The sequence below is a fragment of the Solanum verrucosum genome, unplaced genomic scaffold (assembly GCF_900185275.1).
Source record: "Solanum verrucosum unplaced genomic scaffold, falcon-dt-bn FXZP01000261.1, whole genome shotgun sequence".
Lineage (NCBI taxonomy): Eukaryota > Viridiplantae > Streptophyta > Magnoliopsida > Solanales > Solanaceae > Solanum > Solanum verrucosum.
In genome coordinates this window covers 2,858,948-2,877,646 of record NW_026019969.1, presented here as the reverse complement: position 1 = coordinate 2,877,646, position 18,699 = coordinate 2,858,948, and the positions used below count along the sequence as shown (strand labels likewise).

Genomic DNA, 18,699 nt, shown 5'->3' with positions numbered 1-18,699 from the left:
ACATGAACAAATTTTCGCTATATCAAATCCAGTATTTCAACTCCATGAACTTGCTCACATTATTGGTCCGAGCCCAAAGATAGGGTTGCAGTAGTCTAATAACTACAGTAAAACTAGTCAATATATGACTGAATCTTCACAATACAGATTATGTATTAAATTAGATGAGATTAAATTGTGCAGAGAATTCATATAATCTACCCCAACTTACTATGGATTAAGATGTAGTTGTTATATCAAATTCAATTGTCCACAACTTCTTGTTCGTTGCTCCAACAACAATAACTACACTTCAACCCCAAACAAGTTGAGATCGATTACAAAAATCCAACTATGTTTCTATGTTGAACCTCCGATCCAAGAATAATTAAATAAGTAAGCGTTTCCAAGGTGTGTCAATGTTCATTAAAAATTTATTTTGGTCTTTGCACTTGGGAAGGTTGCTTGGAACCAACAAGTCTGACACAGATATTTACAAATACCAACATTTAACACCATTTAAATCTCTTATAAGGTAGATTTTTTAATCCTTTTCATTATTCACCGAGTTTCGAATTGTAAGATAGATTTTTGCATCAAACATTTCTTATGAACCAACTGAAACAAATACACGGCAACACTCTCCGAAATGGCATCGACTTTACACAGTTCTTGATCACTAAGCTTATTGAAATCCCAAACATCCCGTATGCCCACAAAGTGTTCGACAATATTACCAAACCAACCGTCTTCCTCTACAACAAGCTCATTCAAGCCTATTCTTCCCATGGACTTCCCAGCCGGTGTTTTTCTCTCTACATCCAGATGCGCCGGCAAGGCTGCTCCCCTAACCCACACTCCTTCACATTTCTCTTTGCAGCATGCACCAATCATTCCAGCCCCATTCAAGGCCAAATGTTCCATGTCCATTTCATCAAATGGGGTTTTGAATTTGATATTTACACGTTAACTGCACTTGTTGACATGTATGCTAAAATGAGTTTGTTGCCTTCTGCGCGAAAGCTCTTCGACGAGATGGAAATGAAGGATGTCCCCACTTGGAATTCTTTGATTGCCGGGTATGCCAAGAATGGAAATGTGGAAGAAGCATTCAAATTGTTTTCAGTTATGCCTTCAAGGAATGTGATTTCCTGGACTGCAATGATCTCAGGTTACTCGCAAAATGGGAAGTATGCGAATGCACTAGCTGTCTACAAGGAAATGGAGAAAGACAGAAGGGTAAAGCCTAATGAAGTCACAATTGCTAGTGTTCTTCCGGCTTGTGCAAATCTTGGGGCGCTGGAGGTTGGGGAGAATATTGAAGCTTATGCAAGAGCAAATGGATACTTTAAGAATATGTTTGTTTGCAATGCGATGCTTGAAATGTATACGAAATGTGGTAGAATTGATAGGGCAATGCAACTCTTTCACGAGATTGGTAGGAGGAGGAACTTGTGTTGTTGGAATACCATGATCATGGGGTTAGCTGTCCATGGAAAAGGTGATGAAGCTCTTAAGCTTTTCAACCAAATGCTGGTAAGCCTTCGCAAATATTCTCTTTGTTCTTATTTGCCGTTGTTATGCCTATGAACATCCAATTATAGCAGCAAGAAGGAATTTTTACAGTGGAATTTACATGATTGTCCTGCTGTTGACACAGGGAGAAGGAAATGCACCTGATGATGTAACATTTGTAGGAGCAATCTTAGCATGCACACATGGAGGAGGCATGGTAGCAAAGGGCTGGGAACTCCTCAAATTGATGGAGCAAAGGTTCTCCATAGCTCCAAAGTTGGAACACTACGGCTGTATGGTTGATCTCTTAGGCCGGGCTGGGAAATTGCAGGAAGCTTATAATCTTATACAAAGCATGCCAATGAGACCTGATTGTGTTATCTGGGGAACTCTTCTTGGGGCCTGCAGTTTCCATGGCAATGTTGAACTGGCTGAGAAAGCAGCCGAATTCCTTTCTGTGTTGGAGCCATGGAATCCTGGGAATTATGTTATTCTCTCAAACATCTATGCAAGAACTGGCCGGTGGGATGGTGTTGCAAGGTTAAGGAAACTGATGAAGTCCTCTCAGATTACAAAAGCAGCAGGGTATAGCTTCATTGAGGAGGGAGGTGATATTCATAAGTTTATAGTAGAGGATAAATCCCATCCAAAATCAAATGAGATATATTCACTGCTTGATTTAGTCACAACTAGATTAAAGTTTGATGTAAGCACCATGGATATTGATTTGGATTCTATTGTTGAATAGAATTTTTACATGTCTCTCCTTCCTATTCTGTCTAGAGTTATTCCTCCTCCACCAACTCGAATTACACAAGACTAATGTAATTAACTCCCTCCTGGTTGTGATCACTAATTCCACACTAATAGCCAGCCCCCCACCCCCCAGAAAAAGGAAAAAGATAACAACAACAATAGCAATAGCACTGATAGAGGAGATATATAACTTCAAGCACCAAAACCAGAAAAAGGTGTTTAAGTTCATCAAAATCTACGGTAAGATAGCAGATTCAATAAATGAATTATACAAACTAGAATTTATAATACGTGAAACCCCTCCTAGAAAGGATCAGGGAAAAACACAACAGGTTTTGCTTCAGAAACCTTGAATTTTATGATAACAAGAAGCCTTCCAGGGCATGTGATCAAAGGCTATATAGCTTACAGAGTTCCTCAAAAACTATCACCCCAAATAGATTTTTCATTTCTGAACAATATACATTTAATCAAACCTCCTTTAGTCAATAGTAAACTCGAGCATATCCTAGAAGAATACATTATGCAGCTTTTAGTTTAGTTCTTCTTCTTCTCCTTCCCACAAATTTGAGGACTTCATCAATAAGAATAACAGGTGCAGAAATCAAGATGACTAGAAGCCATTCATTTAGGCTTAGTGGGACAATACCAAATATATCTGCTAGGAAAGGAACATAGAGTATCAGGCTATGTAGGGCAAACGAGACTGACATTGCAACAAGAAGCCAAGGATTTCTCCAAGGTGGCATTTTGATCAAGCTGTTGTCTTCAGAGAGGGCATTGAGAGAATTAAACATCTCAATTGCCACCAGGACAGAGAGTGACAGTGTCATGGCCTTCACTTTACCAACAGTAAAATATTCACAAGGGTCAGAAAAGGTAATCAGGCGGTTACCAGCCTTGAATGGACTCACGGTAAAATTTGGCCACGCTGAGCATTCACCCCAGTTGCGAAGCTGTGATAGTTCAACAAGTGTGTGGCCATCACTCACAAGATTAATACCAAGGAAAGAAGCCTGGGTGTACCACACTATAAATATACCGACAGTTGCAATGCCCACGTAAGAACCAATGACCTGAAAATTATCTCAGGAATCAGAATGTAAGACCCTCGGCACAAAAGGGCAGTATACGATGTGGGATTGTAAGAAAAGAGACCGCAAAGTAGCAAGATACAAAACAAATGCAGCAACATATAGTAATACACATCGAAGAATAAGAAATAGCAATCCAAACTGACCATATATCGGAAGAAAACCCAGGAGTTTATGAGAGCATCGTTGCTCTTCCTAGGTGGTTTCTGCATTATGTCAACATCAGCAGGGTTAAATCCGAGAGCTGTAGCAGGTGGGCCATCTGTTACCAAATTTACCCAGAGCAACTGCACAGGTATCAAACATTCTGGTATGCCCAAAGCAGCAGTCAAGAAAATGGAGATGACTTCACCAACGTTAGATGATATCATATATCTGCATCAGCAAAGAATACAAACGAAATTAAGTAAATAGAGAGTGACTAATTCTAGGAATAATCACATATTCAATGCCAGAAATATAAGACTAACCTGATAAAGGCCTTCATGTTATTGTAGATCGAACGTCCCTCTGCAACAGCAGAGACTATAGTACTGAAATTGTCATCCGCCAGAACCATATCAGAAGCTTCTTTTGCAACCTAAACATATAAATCTTTGATCAGCTAATTAATTAAATGATCAATAAGTTAAAACATATTCAGGAAAAAATCGCATGCAGGGTGCAGAATCATGGGTACTTCTAGAGATTTAGATAATAAACTTAGTGCCACAGTTGTCGACCAGTCCCTCAGAAGACCTCACTACTCTCCTATTTCAAGAGTGTATTTTTAGGTAGTACACGGTTAGATAATTGGAATGAGAGCACCAATATAACAATTCAGGAAATGTGTTGTAATGACCACACGGGAGAAGCTTATTTTTACCTCAGTTCCTGTTATACCCATGGCTATTCCAATGTCAGCAAGTTTTAGTGCAGGTGCATCATTGACACCATCTCCAGTCATTGCAACTACTTCACCCATCTCCTTCAGCATCCTTACAATTTCTTGTTTGTGCCTGGGTTCAGCACGAGAAAAGACCTTGCCTCCATCTTGTGACAATATCTCAATTTGTTGCTGAGAGGAAAAGGCCATGAATTCTTTGCCAGTAAAACTACTCCCCCTAAGATTCTCACCATTAGAAAACAACTGAATTTCCCTGCAAACGGCCTCAGCTGTGGATTTATTGTCTCCAGTTATAACCATGATTTTGATCCCAGCTCTTCTGCAGTCATTTATTGCCTTGTGAACTTCCTCACGTGGGGGGTCCTGCATTTCAGTCATTTAGTCAAACTATAAGGAAAATGAAGGTTTCTAGATAGTTATTCATTATTCTTGGAAACTTACACCTACTTACCCTCAGACCAACAACTCCCACAAAAACTAGATCACTTTCTATGGAGGAGTAGCAGGATGGATCAAGTAGCTTCTTGTGGGCAGGATGAGTCGCAGCATAGTATCCAGAAAGCTCACCTAAGTCATCTTTATATGCCAAGCCCAAGCACCGCAGACCCTTAGAGCTCATCTCCAAGTGCCTCAACAACAATAGTTGTCTACAAGACTCGTCAATCGGAACAGTTGATCCATCTGCAAGTTGAACATATGTACTACGTTCTAGCAAACTCTCAACAGCACCCTATACAAAACAAGTTTTAATCAGACGTCAACAGATGACCAGGCTCAACTTCTGAACAAGTGGTAAGTTCAACATAATCAGAGAAAACCTAAGCATTTCCTAGAGTTAAATGACTTCATTGTGGAACTAACTACACAGAAGCATTTTTTGCAGCAAACACAGATAACACTACAAACTGTTGATGTTCATTTTTCATGTTTGGAGACTGAAGAATGTTGACAAACTGTTGATGCCCATTTTTCCACTTTTGGGAACAGGAGAACGTTAAAAAATAGTTAAACTGCCACAGCATCTTGTAAAGGAACAACATTGAACCTACTCCTATAGATAAAGATAATACAGACTCAGTTGCATGCCAATTGAAATTTCTTAGGTGTATACTGATTAAAGCACGCCAAAAAAATTAATAGAATAAGACTCAAAATAACAGTTTTTTCCAGAAAACTGAGTATATCGAGGCCAACAGACAAAGAGAATATTTTAGAGACCAATTATCTCTAGTGTCTAATGTAGTTCAGAAACTGATTATACAAATAAAAATATGCAACTACACTGGACTCCTTTACTATTCATTGATGTACCATAAAGAACATGAAACAACCTTGACAAGAAGTCGATTGCTCCCATTTAGCTCCCGCACAATAACACCCATGGATTTGCGAACACGATCAAATTCCAATGTTGCAACCCTTTTTGATCTTTTCATCCACCAATCACAGCATCCTATATTACAAAGAATCTCAATACATTGGTTTTTGAAAATAGTAGCACATAGATAGATGAGTGAAGTAAAGTTATGTTCACCTAATTTAACTGTGTTGCGATCAATCAAATAGCTCGATACAATCTGTGCGTCGCGAATCTTGCTCCTTGCTTTGCTATCTGGTACTCCCATCTTTTCCACCAAAACTTTAAGAGCTGCCTCAGTAGGCAATCCAGTGGCTTTGAACAGACGACCATCACAGAAGACCCCAGCATCATTGCAGATTGCACATATTTCAGCCATGAGTAGCAAGTTAGAATCCATTTTGGAACAGTTCCAGCCCATTATTCCTCCATCCTTAGGGTCATAAGTTGTACCTTCGACGCCAAAAACTTGACAGGCTGTAGTTTCCCCTCCCAATGTGAAGAATTCTGACACAGACATTTGATTGGTAGTCAAGGTTCCTGTTTTATCTGAACAAATCACAGTTGTGCATCCTAAGGTTTCCACGCTTGGAAGTTTCCTCACAATTGCGTTCTTTTGTGCCATTTTCCTTGTACCAAGAGCTAAGCAAGTTGTAATTACAGCTGGGAGACCTTCGGGAATTGCAGCCACTGCAAGAGCAACAGCTATCTTGAAATAATATGTGCATTTCTCAAATGAGAAACGGACATTAGAAGGCCAGCCATCCACAACCTCCCAGGAAAGAAAATATTTGTAGTTGATTGCCCACACAACTAAGCAAACAACGCCAATGGCAGATGTAAGCCTATTACCAAATTCATCAAGTTTCTTCTTCAAAGGGGTATCACTTTCTTCCATTGACGCATCATGGATTTGTCTTTGAATATTACCAATTTCTGTGCACATCCCCGTGTTCACAACAATGCAGATGCAGCTACCATTCACAACTGTCGTTCCAGCAAAAACCATGTTCTCTTTGGCCTGCAATTCACAATCATCCATAGCAAGGAAATCGGTGCTTTTAGTAACTGGCATCGACTCCCCTGTCAAAGAACTTTGTTCAACCCTTAGGGTTGAGGATTTTAAAGTGGCAACTCTCATATCAGCTGGCACTTTGTCACCAACTCGCAGTTCCACGATATCCCCTGGAACAAGCTCCTTTGCTGGTAAATCCGGTACTAAATATCCATCTCTGAGTACCTTTGCAGACTCACCTTGCATCTCTTTTAATGCTTCCAGTGCTTTCTCAGCATTGCTTTCTTGCCATACTCCGACGATTGCATTGAGTACTAAGATCAACAGGATTACTAAGGGTTCTACATAGGCCTCGAACCCTGACTTTCCAGTCTCATCCTGATGCAGATAAGCTAGAACAAATGAGATGAAGGCTGCACCAAGGAGGATTTTGACAAGCATATCATCAAACTGCTCCAAAACAAGCCTCCACAAAGGCTTCCCCTTTTCTTTCTCAAGTTCATTCAAACCATATCTTTCTCGCCTCTTCTCTACTTCATAAGTGCTTAGACCCTTCTCTAATTTTACTTGGTACTCTTTCAGACACTGATCGACAGACCAGGACCAGGCAGGGAATGGTTTTTCTTCCATCTCAAATTGAATCCTCAGTCTTACTTAAATTCCACAGAAATTATCCTCAATAATCTCATTCCCTGAAAAGAGATATAAGAATTAACAGTTTGAGCAAAGAAGCACTACTATGCTCCCTCCGTGCCAATTTATGTGGCATAATTGGAATTTCCAGAGTCAACCAAGTTTTTCTTAGACAGGAATTTCTTTATATGCCTTTTAAATATTTTAAATTGTTAATTATTGTGTTTTATAGTACTTGTTCCGTAATTTTCAAAAAACTTAAAACTTGTATGTCCTAATTCACAGTAAAATTTTAGAAGTTTGAATCTCGAAATTCCAATTGCTCCATTTAAAATTGGACAGAGAGAGTAGTATTTTTAGTGTGCAACACTAAAACCATAAATTTTCAGCAAAATAATAGTGAAGGAAAGCTAAATTAACATCACTGAAGCTAGAAACTATATCATTAGACTTTGCCCAAACCAAATAACACACAGAGCAAACATGAAGACCAAATAAGAGAAAATTCACATAATAAGGACATAATAATAGGTAAAAAAAAAAACAAGTTCCAACTAGAAACACTTCAATAACAACAACATACCCAGTGTAGGTCCGGAGAAGGAGGTTAAGATATACGCAGACATTACCCTAACTTGTGGGGTGTCTCCAACTACAACTCTATTAAGTTTTAATTGACAGCTTTTATGACAGACCTAACCAATTGTGAACCACAAGCAAATTAAAAGCAAAACAGGGACGCCAAGCAGCATTAAAGTATCAAAGAAATAGACTTAAATAAATAGAGGAACGAAATCAACAACCCCATAAACTTCTATATAGCAAAATGGAAACTAAAACCATGCAAAGCAAACAACTTTACATATAAAAACAAGAATAACGGTCACATAAAGAAGAATCAAAACAGATCATGTCATTAGTACAGTACCCACATGAAAAAGATTGAAACTTTAGCAATTGCAAGGAAGGCAACAACCATAAATCCCAAAATCAAGAAGTGACAAAAAGGAATACAATGAGTTGAAAAAGTGTTGTACTACCTCTTATAGAGGACAAAAGCAGTGGCTTTGAGAGAAAGTAACTGACAGATCGGACATAATATGATGAGAAAGAAAATTCTTGGAAACTTACGGCTTAAAAATTTCTTTGCTTGAAAAAGCATTCAATAAAGTAATAATTTTTAGTGAAAAACAAGAAAGATAGACTGAACAATACTTACTTGAAATTAGAAATGGAATACTGTTTTTATGCTTTGGAAAGAGACAGAAAACTTCTACAAAAAAAAGTTTTGAAACAGTTGGGATTATAAGATCGAAGTGGATAATGAATGAATTTACCATAATGTCCTTAAAATTGGAGTTTGACTTTTATGTGGTAGTAGCCGGAGACAAGTAGACAGCCGTACGCGTAAACAGAATCTTCAATGTATATACTAGTACTAGTATATATATAAAATTATAAATCATTAAATGTTTTTATATACTCAATTTTATTTATTTAAATAAACATCATAGAAAGTCATTAAGAGGAATAAAAAGATTATTCTAGTAATGTTGAATGACGTTTGGTTGCAAGAGAATTGTTTAGTGACTTATTGAGATATTTAGCAAAGTTCAATTAGTAGTAATTCTTCTGTTATAAAAAATATATATATTTAGTGAATTTTATGTATATTTGAATAAAGTTGCGCGAATTTTTATGTTTTATGTTATTAAAAATAATCCTATAACATTATTTCAGTGAAATAAAAGTTGGGTGATAACTAACTTATGAATGAGTTGGAGACAGGGGAGTTAAGTGAAGGAGAAAACCTTAGATTTGAACTCTACACTACTTTAATCTTATTGATTTAATGCGAATTTTCAATTATTCCATTATTTTAAATTATCTATAGTGATTTTCAAAAATATTTATTTAAAATTATTTATTATTTTAGAAATTTTTAAAAAATAACTATTTTTCTCATTTTACCCTTATTAATAGTAATTGTTATTGAAGACTGCATACAGTTTAATTATTTGGTGTGACATATAAATAGAGTAAATATTTAATGAAAAGAGATTAGATGTTAAAACAAAAATAAGGATAAAATATTTTTAAAAAAATTGAATAATATTTTTAAATGATAATGTAAAAAGAGAAACACATTAAATAAGTTTATTTGAAATGGAGGAAGTACTAGAGTCACCCCCAACTTAAATAAGTCTTTCGATTTCTTTTTCATTTAGTGACACTTTTGTCTTTAATTTGGTTTATTTGACTTTTGCATTATCTTTAATTTGTAAAATAAGTTTAAAATATAGTGTCACTTCATATTTAAATTGGTTTATTTGACTTTTCAGATATACGTAGTGTGTAAAATTTGTATACAACATTGAGATTTCATACTTGAGTACTTCTTATACTTTTTCTCCAGAAATATTAGCAAGCTTATAAAATCGATGGATTGACCATAAGAGGTACAAGTCTTGCCTAGCATACTAAGAAAATTATTTTTTGACAGATTTCTCAAATTATAGAGAAAATTGAAATACGTTATAAAGAATAACTCATTCATTTTTCTTGATTGTATTTTGCCTCAGGCTCTTAGCAAGTAGTTTATCGGATAAAAGTGTTTATGATCAAGCAATCAAACACTTGCTAGTTATAAATTACAGAGTGATAGTTAGACTGTTCTTGTTGTATGAGATGGAGTGTTGGCCAGTGAAGAACTTACATATTCAGAAGATACATGTTGTGAAAATACGAATATTCAAATGGATATGTGGACATACTAGGAGTGATAAGATTATGATATGTTATCTTAAACTAAAAGAAAAAATAGAAAGAAAATAAAACAAAGTCATTTATATAGATTTCCGTCATTCAATTGCAAAGTATGCTTTCATATTGACAACTAATTTTGGCTTTTATTTTTTCTTCTTCTTCATTTTTTCACTAATGATTAAAAGAATAACACTATAACAAAAGTAGTTTTTAATGACAAAAAATATACACATTAATAAAGAATGTCAAAGCTTTTACTGGTATTAATTAATTGTCATTGAATCTAATATTAATATAAACTTTAAAAATATTTACAAATAATATTAATTGTGACTAAAAATATATATTTAACGATAGTTTAACTATTATCATTAACTAATTGCCGCAACTATCCTAGGAGTTTATGCAGAAAGTAATGTTGTCCACGACTCAATGGGAATTGAAGAATTATGGTGGGACAGCTTCTAAAAGTTGGTTTGGTTAGGAAAAAAGCAAAGACCACGAAAAAGAAAACCATTCAACAAGATTAGTTTTCGACTCTCTTCATTATTTCGCAAGGAAAAATGCAATAATTCGGGTTAGTTAATTTTCATTTTATTATATTAAGGTTATTAAATTATTTTTATAATAAAAAATATATTTAATTTTAGCTAAATATCGTAAAAGTAATCAAACAATCCTTGTAACAAAAAAATCATTCAATTTTGTTTTACTATAAGGAAAAGTCTTTTAACAATCTCTGTAACTAAACAATCACTCACTTTTACTTGGGTATCATGAAGATGTTTTTTTTAAAAAAATAAAATAAAATTGGAGGTAGATGAAATGAGGAGACGATTACAAAGTGGAAAATCGCACCATCACCAATAAGGTGAAAGACTTTTTTGATAAAAGCAAAGTGTTTAATCACTTTTTGTGAATTTTAAGCAAGTTGAATAAATATAAATAGTGGTAATTTAATTATTTATAGTATGATAAAATAAAAGTTGAATGATTATTTGTGTATACTTACTATTAGGATTTATCTTAATATTCTATCATTAATTAGAATTATCTATCTTGGATGAAAAAAGGTTTTAATTTCTTGGTGGAAATGAACTCTTTCATACTTATATTTCTCTTGAAAATAAGTTTTGGACGTTTGTAAATTGAAGATTCTTTATTTGCATAGATAACATAATAATATTTGCAATAATATGGTTCTTTAAGGATTTAAGAGTTTTTTTTTAGCGGTAGATTATTATTTATATAGTTTTCTACTTTTTTTTATTAGTTTTTCATATGTAGGTCAACTTGTTAAATCATATCAAAATATTATGTTTCTTTTAGTATAGTTTTCTTTGTTAGTTGATTTATCGTCATTTAAAATTTTACAATTGTTAGCTGTCGCATGATATCTTGTTATTTCGATCTCAATGGTTACCTCCAATACTTCATTTCTTTATCCATCAATTTTGGAAAAAAGGAAAAAGAAAGATGTTTTCAAAAGATGAGACTAAGACTATAGAACTAGAAGTACTTTTTTTTTTTTTTTGGTTTCCCATCCGGTGTCCGGAACTCCAATTGGAGCTCCGATTAAATTTGGATCGCGCTCTACAGGGCCCATTCGGGGGTGGGTGGCGCTCTCAACGGGATTTTCTCCATACCCAGGGCTCGAACCCGAGACTTTAAACACTCTTACCAGTGCACCACAACCCATGTTGGTACTAGAACTACTAGTACCAAGTCAGATTTGGTACTTTTTGCTCAAATTTTCCTAGCTGATGAGCCATCTTCTTGGAAACTTCGTGATGAAAAACCGCATCATGGCATATTCTAGTGCTAATATTATAGATTTAATAGTAATACCACCTGCCTTAGTTTAATTAATAGATTTATACTCTTAGATCTTGAATAAGTGGGATTACTTTATTTTATAATCAATTTACCAAACAATATTCTCCAAAGATAAGCATATTTGTAAAATAATGGTAAAGTAGCTGATCTAGCTGAATAATAAATTGAGACCTGTTCAGTGTTCTGTTTGTTGTAACACCTTCCATCAATTTTGTTTAAAAAAATTATGTTGTCTTGTAATTTATGTATTTGTCAGCTTACTGACTACTTCAAAGTGGACGTTGCTTTCCCTTCAATGATGACCTTTATAAATATTTTAGTTTTATGAAATTTTCTAAATGTGTATTGTATATTAATTATCATTACAACAAAACAGTTTTTAACGATATATATATATAACAAAGAGTGATAAAATTTTTATCGGCATTAGTTAATTGTCGTTGGATCCAATGCCGTTATAGGCTTTAGAGATATTTACAGAGTGCTAATTGACTTTAAAACGTATATATTTAACGGTAATTAAAATATTACTTTTGATTAATTGCCACTAAGTGTAGTGATTTTTAAATTGAGATACTGCAATTTTGCGTTAATTGTGATTTTTAAATGAGCAACAACAATTACACACCCAGACAATTCTGTAATTGAGATTTAAAAATAGTTAAGTGTACACAAGCCTTATCCATAATAGAGTGGTTATTTTCGAATGATCCCCGGCTAATTCAAATGCCAAGCACACTTTGCTGTTTTTTTCAACAACAAAGTGTTCAAAACAAGCGCACTTTGCTTTAAAAAAGAAACATAAAAAGGGCGAAATGATTTTTCTAACAAATATTTCTTTTGGTGACCATTGAAGGTGATCATAGTTGTTAAGGGTCAAGTCAAAATGTCAAATCCACTAAAATATATTTGCAAATGTACTCATAACGCTTGATGTTTATGATAAAAAATAAATCAAAAGAGATTAGTATTGCATTTGGTTATTATTTTCAAAATAGTTTCGTACTATATATTCCCCCGTTCACTTTAATTTGTTCAATTTAAATTTGTACATTTTTCAAGTAATAATAATTAATATAGATATTTTATCATAATACTTATTGATATTCAGTCTTATATTTTGGAAATTGATTTAAGGAATAAATAAAGCTAATGCTAATAACGGTAATATACGAAGAAAAGGATACTTTTGATATGCTAAAAATGAAATGTATTTCTGTTATAGGGGACAAGTTAAAATGAAGGAAATAATTGATTTATTCAACCGCTTTTATCTCTGCTAATCCTAATTAAGGTGACACATACGATGAGGTTTCTTAAAGAACATGTTTAGTGAAAAAAAATGAACAATATATAGTTATAAATTAAAGTCTCCAAGTTCACTTTGCAAGTGAAGTTCTCTATTGCTTTTAGGTTTAGGAAATACAATCTATCTAATAACTAATGTGACGATCCATAAGTATCACGTAAGTGCCACATGGAAGAAAATTGCCAATATGGCGATTGTTTACATAGGAGAAAGACTTTTTTTTTTGAATGTATCTAGAGAAATATAGATATTTTCTTTGAAAAATTATAGAATTACATAGAAAGTCCTTGAAATATTATAAGATTGTAGAGTATTCTAGAGAAAAGACTTATTTGTAAATATATAGGAATGTACATAACTATTATTATTTACATATTAGCCCTAAGTTAGTAGCATAAATAGAGGGGCAACCATCTTTATACAAACATCAACTAAAAATCAACAAATTTTTCTACAATACTATCTTTCCAAGCAATTCTCTTGTGTTCTTTCTTCCGTTCTCATAGCGGTATCTAAAATCATAGATTGACTTAGCTTAGCAAGATCATAAGCAAGTGGTGCAAGAACGTGAGTAAGTTGTACTTTTCCATATAGAGGAAAGATTCAAAATCTTTATCATTTTGAGTACGAATACTTGAAGGCAAGAAACCCTTTAATTATACAAACTAGCTAATAACAATCAAAATCATCCGATTTTTCATTAAAAATATTTAAAATAAATAAATATATCAAAATAATCAACATATACTTTATACAAGAAATGATCTATCTATAACTCCGATAAAGAAGAGTCAATTGACTCTTATTCAACAAAAATGATTCAGACTCCGCCACGGATACAGTAAATCTATTGAGGAAGTAAGAGAATTACTTTAATACAAAGATTACTCACAATTAGGCATTCACTAAATATATGCCATGTGTCATTATATGTCGTACGATCATTTAACTGTAATTAGTTACGTACGGAAGTATGCTAAAGCTGATTTTTTTTTGTAGCTATAACAAACTGAGCGCTTTAATTTTTTAATCGGTAATTGTAACATGAATAGTTAGGAACCCTTTAGTGTCAATCATAAATTTTGAGCTTCTGAAAATGAAAAAGTTCTATTGAGAGCATCGTTTTAAAAAATGAGTCTTGCAATATGTGAATCCAAATTTACTTAATTTCAATTCAGATATCAAATATTGAGCAAAAAAATAAATAAAAAATGGGCAAGTCTCTGGACTAATTATTGATTACAATATATAGGAGTAGAATTTTTGTGTGGATGTGATGAGTGATGTACAAGACTGCAAGTGAGGGACAAAGAAGTCAAGGACAAACCTTGCAAATTCTTCTCGCACGAGAAAGCTAACTGCTAAGTGAAAATGACAAGGCCATGATACGGCTTCAGTGGTTAATAGAAAGAAGTGATTGGAGTTACGAATAGTCAAAATACAAAATTTTATCCAACCAAATATAGAATGACTTACATGTAATATATATCTAGGGGAAAGGGTTAAAAATGCCCCCAAATTATATGAAAGGAACAAAAATGTCCTTCATTTATAGTTTGGCTCAAAAATACTTTTATCGTCAATACGCTGGTTCAAAAATGCTCTTGCAGTCAATACTTTGTTCCAAAAATATCCCTATATACTAAAATGGATCAAAAATGCCCTTTTCTGAATAAGTATATTATTTTTTCTTTTTAAACACATTTTCTTCTTAATTAAATTATTAAGAACTATGATCTTATTTTCTTTCTATTAAAATCACTTTAACAAATAAAAATGTAGGAAATATTTTTTTTCTTAAAATAAAAATAACTTCATGTACCATCTCGACAGATAATATACGTCATATGTATAGGATCATAGTATATCCATCATTAATTTATATTTATATAACTGTAGCAAATAATTATAATAAAATAAGAAATATTTTCATTTTTTATTTTTTTTGAATTGAAGATAAACATTTGCTAATTTAAAAAAATATTATTAGAAAAAGAATGTGTTAAAAAGAAAATAAATAATATATTTATTTGAAAAAACGAGCATTTTTTTTACCCAAAATAACAATAAAGACATTTTTGGACCAAAGTATTGATGAGAAGGGCATTTTTGGACCAAACAACAAATGGAGAACATTTTTGTTACTTTCGCATAATTTAAGGGGATTTTTGACCCTTTTCCCATGTATCTATATGTATAGTATGGGATCATTTGATACGAAAGATAAAATTAAATAGTTTGGTATAAAAAATAGTCAAGGAATAAAATTTTGGTGTCATGTTTGGTCATAAGTTTGGGATAACTTATCTCACCATGAGATAACTTATTCACAACTAAATGACCCTATGACTATGAGAAAATGAGAGTTTTTGTGACTTTAATTTTAATATTATAAACGGAAAAGGGCCTAAAATACCCTTCAACTATGCGAATTGGTACAAAAATACTCTTCTTCTACCTTTTGGGCCTTAAATGCCCTTGACGTCAACTTTTGGGCTCTATTTTGCCCTCATCTTTAACAACCTAAATTCATTAATAACGTGTCACTATCCTATTGGCTATCCTAAAAATTAATTAAACTAATTAAAAAAAAACATATACCCAATAGCCCACCCGTAAACTTACCCAAATACTCTAACCCAACCTTCATCCTCAAACCTTTTAACCTAAAAAACTTACTCTCCAAATCCAAATCTCCTTGCTCCAAATCAAAATCCAGAGCTCCTGATCATGATTTATAAATTCATGTAATGGGTTAGACTTGAAATAAAACTTTATTTTATTCTATATTTACCACATTTGTTATTATCATTATAGTATGTTCGTGTAACATACTGTTAATCAAATGAAACTCGATTATTGTCGTGCAATATATTACATATTTTTGTAACATGAAAATTGCAAAAATGAAAGAAAATAAACGAAAGGGAGAAGGAGACGAAAGTTAGCTAAAGCTATGTTCTTTTGTTCAGTATGCCAAATTATATGTTCTTTTGTTCAGTATGAGAAACAAAGAGTATATCATAACTTCCATATAAGTGTATGCTCTCTATTAACAATTTACTGTAACATATCAACAAAAAATGAATGCAAAATCTGAGATATATAACTACACAAATGCAAAGTTTGCTTCTTGTAAATTTCAAAAACACCTAGCTTACTTCTTTGACAAAATAACTACAATTCATTCTGTTGGGATATATACTATTAACCATATGTTAAGAAATAATATTTATTATAGAATAAATATTTGCTCAATTTTAATAGATTATATATTCGTTTATGGTGTCTTTTTACTTGTACAATAGATGATTTAGTGTGTAGAGTTTTAGCTTATACACAGAGGATTAAATCATCGGTTCTTATAAATATAATTTTTTTTGTTCACAGGATGGAAATTGGACATGCCATCGGTACGATTGTAGCACAAGATTATATGTAATTTATCTTGATTATGGAAACGGTATAGTTCCAACTTCTTGTGTTAGTACATTTTGTATGTATTGAACGGGACCGAGTAGAGATAGTTGTTTTAGACTGGCTGACAAAAACATATTCTCTAAACTATTAAATGTACTTATATTCTTAATCTTGATATAACTATTATGATCTGTATATATTAATTATCGTTTTGATTTATTAAAAGGTGAGATTCTGAGATGGGTCAATATGCCTGGTAGATTGGATGATAATAATATATACTGGTGAAATAATAAGTTAGTTGATGAAATCCATATCTCATTATAGAGATTGATGGATATGCCTTTTTTTGAGAAACTTATAAGTTTTCATGGTGTCAAACCTTGTAAGTGGATTTATGAATCCGACACATGAAATAAGTTAAGTAGTGCTCTAAAGGAAATTGATCATTGAATTAAATTCGTCAGTAATTTAATTTATTGATTAGTATCTGTAATTTTAATTGGGGAATAAATTGATTCTTGGTCAATCCAAAAGAACGAATGCAATTAAAATGTAGTATCAATTATTTTGGCAAATAATTAAATATTCACTTTGCCAAAACGCAGTACACTGCTGCCGCCAACACTAGCATTATCGATCTACAGCTACTACTCCTTAATTGCCAAAAAAAATAAATTACTACTATAGTTGTTCACGTGAACACAGAAAACTACAGCCATACATTTTTTTATTTTTTTTTACAAAATAATGGATCTCTTTTTACAACAAAAGATTCCATTGATTTACAGTATAGAGAGCAATCCAATTACTAGGGAAAAAGAAAAAAGGAGCGTGTATTTTTTTGGAGAAGAAACGTGTGTTTCTTTTTCATGAAGGAAAATAACTCCTTTTTGAACTGGGAAAAAATCTCTATAAATAAGGTTTCTTCTAATCTAAATCAATTTTCTATATGATACTTGTCCACCCAAGTATTGAGAGAATTCGGATGTGACCTTGGGATCACTGTAGAAGACCATAGTTGTCGTCTATCTTATGAATTCGCTTGAAGGTCTGTCTAATTCGCTTGAAGGTATCTGTTCACGCTTCAAAATGTATTTATCAAATTAAATTTCAGCAAATTTATGTGTTATAGCATGATTATGTGTTGTAGCATATATGGTATTGATTATCTATTTTTCACGTAAGCAATAAGATTATGGTATGCTTCCGCTGCGCATATAATTTTCCAACACATACTTTAGTGTGACAAAAAAAAGTAAAATCTTCACATATAAGTTCCTGCGACTGCAAGCATAGAAAGAAAGGCTCAGTAATGAGTGCAAAGTTCGGTTGGGTTGAGAGTAGCAAGGAGATTTGGATTTGGATTTGGAGCTAAGTTTTTTAGGTTAAAAGGTTTGGGGATGAAGGTTGGGTTAGAGTATTTGGGTAAGTTTATGGGTGGGTATATGTTTTTTTAAATTAGTTTAATTAATTTTTAGGATAGCCAATAATAGGATAGTGACACGTCATTAATAAATTTAGGTTGTTAAAGATGAGGGCAAAATAGAGTCCAAAGGTTGACGTTAAGGGCATTTTAGGCCCGAAAGGTAGAATAAGAGTATTTTTGTACCAATTTGCATAGTTAAAGGATATTTTAGGCCCTTTTCCGTATTATAAATAATAAGTTTAGTTACAATCGATGAAATTAATCCTTGTCCTTATCATTTGTTTTCCCTAATAAGTACCTAGGACCTCATAATTAATACTTGTCCTTATCATTTGTTTTCCCTCATAAGAACCAGCAGGGTTTTAAGTAATGACAATATTTTCATAAGAAAATTAAAATATTAGGAAGAAAAAGGAGAAGAATGAAGAAGGAGAGCCTGAAGATAAAAGTTATGTTAGCTAGATAAACGATGACAAAAATTATAAATGTCAAATAGGTAGCTGAAATGAATTTGGAACTTGTTTAATAATTACTTGAATCAAAATGTGTTGGATAAATAAGCTTAACAAACATGTCAATAGGTCATAACTCAACTTTCCAATTCTTACTACTTAAATTTTAATTTTATGACTTGTTTAAGTATCTAATAAACTTTTTAATTTATTATAATTATATATAACAAATCAAAATAAAATAAAAATATT

At 32.9% G+C, this 18,699-nt stretch overlaps 3 protein-coding genes across 7 annotated transcripts in view; 2 read left to right on the top strand and 1 right to left on the bottom strand.

Annotated features, from left to right (window-relative positions):
* The window catches only part of LOC125815297 (protein LEAD-SENSITIVE 1-like), a 162,696-nt gene that overhangs the window by 120,846 nt on the left and 23,151 nt on the right, over positions 1-18,699 (top strand). The window lies entirely within an intron of this gene.
* On the top strand, positions 567-2,248 carry LOC125815278 (pentatricopeptide repeat-containing protein At5g08510). The gene is made up of 2 exons (XM_049494720.1): positions 567-1,515; positions 1,640-2,248. The coding sequence occupies exons 1-2, from the start codon at positions 589-591 to the stop codon at positions 2,240-2,242; spliced, it is 1,530 nt and encodes a 509-aa protein (XP_049350677.1). The 5' UTR covers positions 567-588; the 3' UTR covers positions 2,243-2,248.
* On the bottom strand, positions 2,469-8,501 carry LOC125815265 (calcium-transporting ATPase, endoplasmic reticulum-type). 5 transcript variants are annotated; one of them, XM_049494703.1, is made up of 8 exons: positions 8,455-8,501; positions 5,765-7,294; positions 5,562-5,683; positions 4,682-4,960; positions 4,210-4,593; positions 3,815-3,924; positions 3,491-3,719; positions 2,469-3,326 (listed from the first exon to the last, which is right to left on the bottom strand). In XM_049494703.1, the coding sequence occupies exons 2-8, from the start codon at positions 7,230-7,232 to the stop codon at positions 2,772-2,774; spliced, it is 3,147 nt and encodes a 1,048-aa protein (XP_049350660.1). In that variant the 5' UTR covers positions 7,233-7,294; positions 8,455-8,501; the 3' UTR covers positions 2,469-2,771. The 5 variants fall into 5 exon arrangements, with proteins under 5 accessions (XP_049350660.1, XP_049350658.1, XP_049350661.1 ...); XM_049494701.1 differs by lacking the exon at positions 8,455-8,501 and adding an exon at positions 8,276-8,408; XM_049494704.1 differs by lacking the exon at positions 8,455-8,501 and adding an exon at positions 8,212-8,244.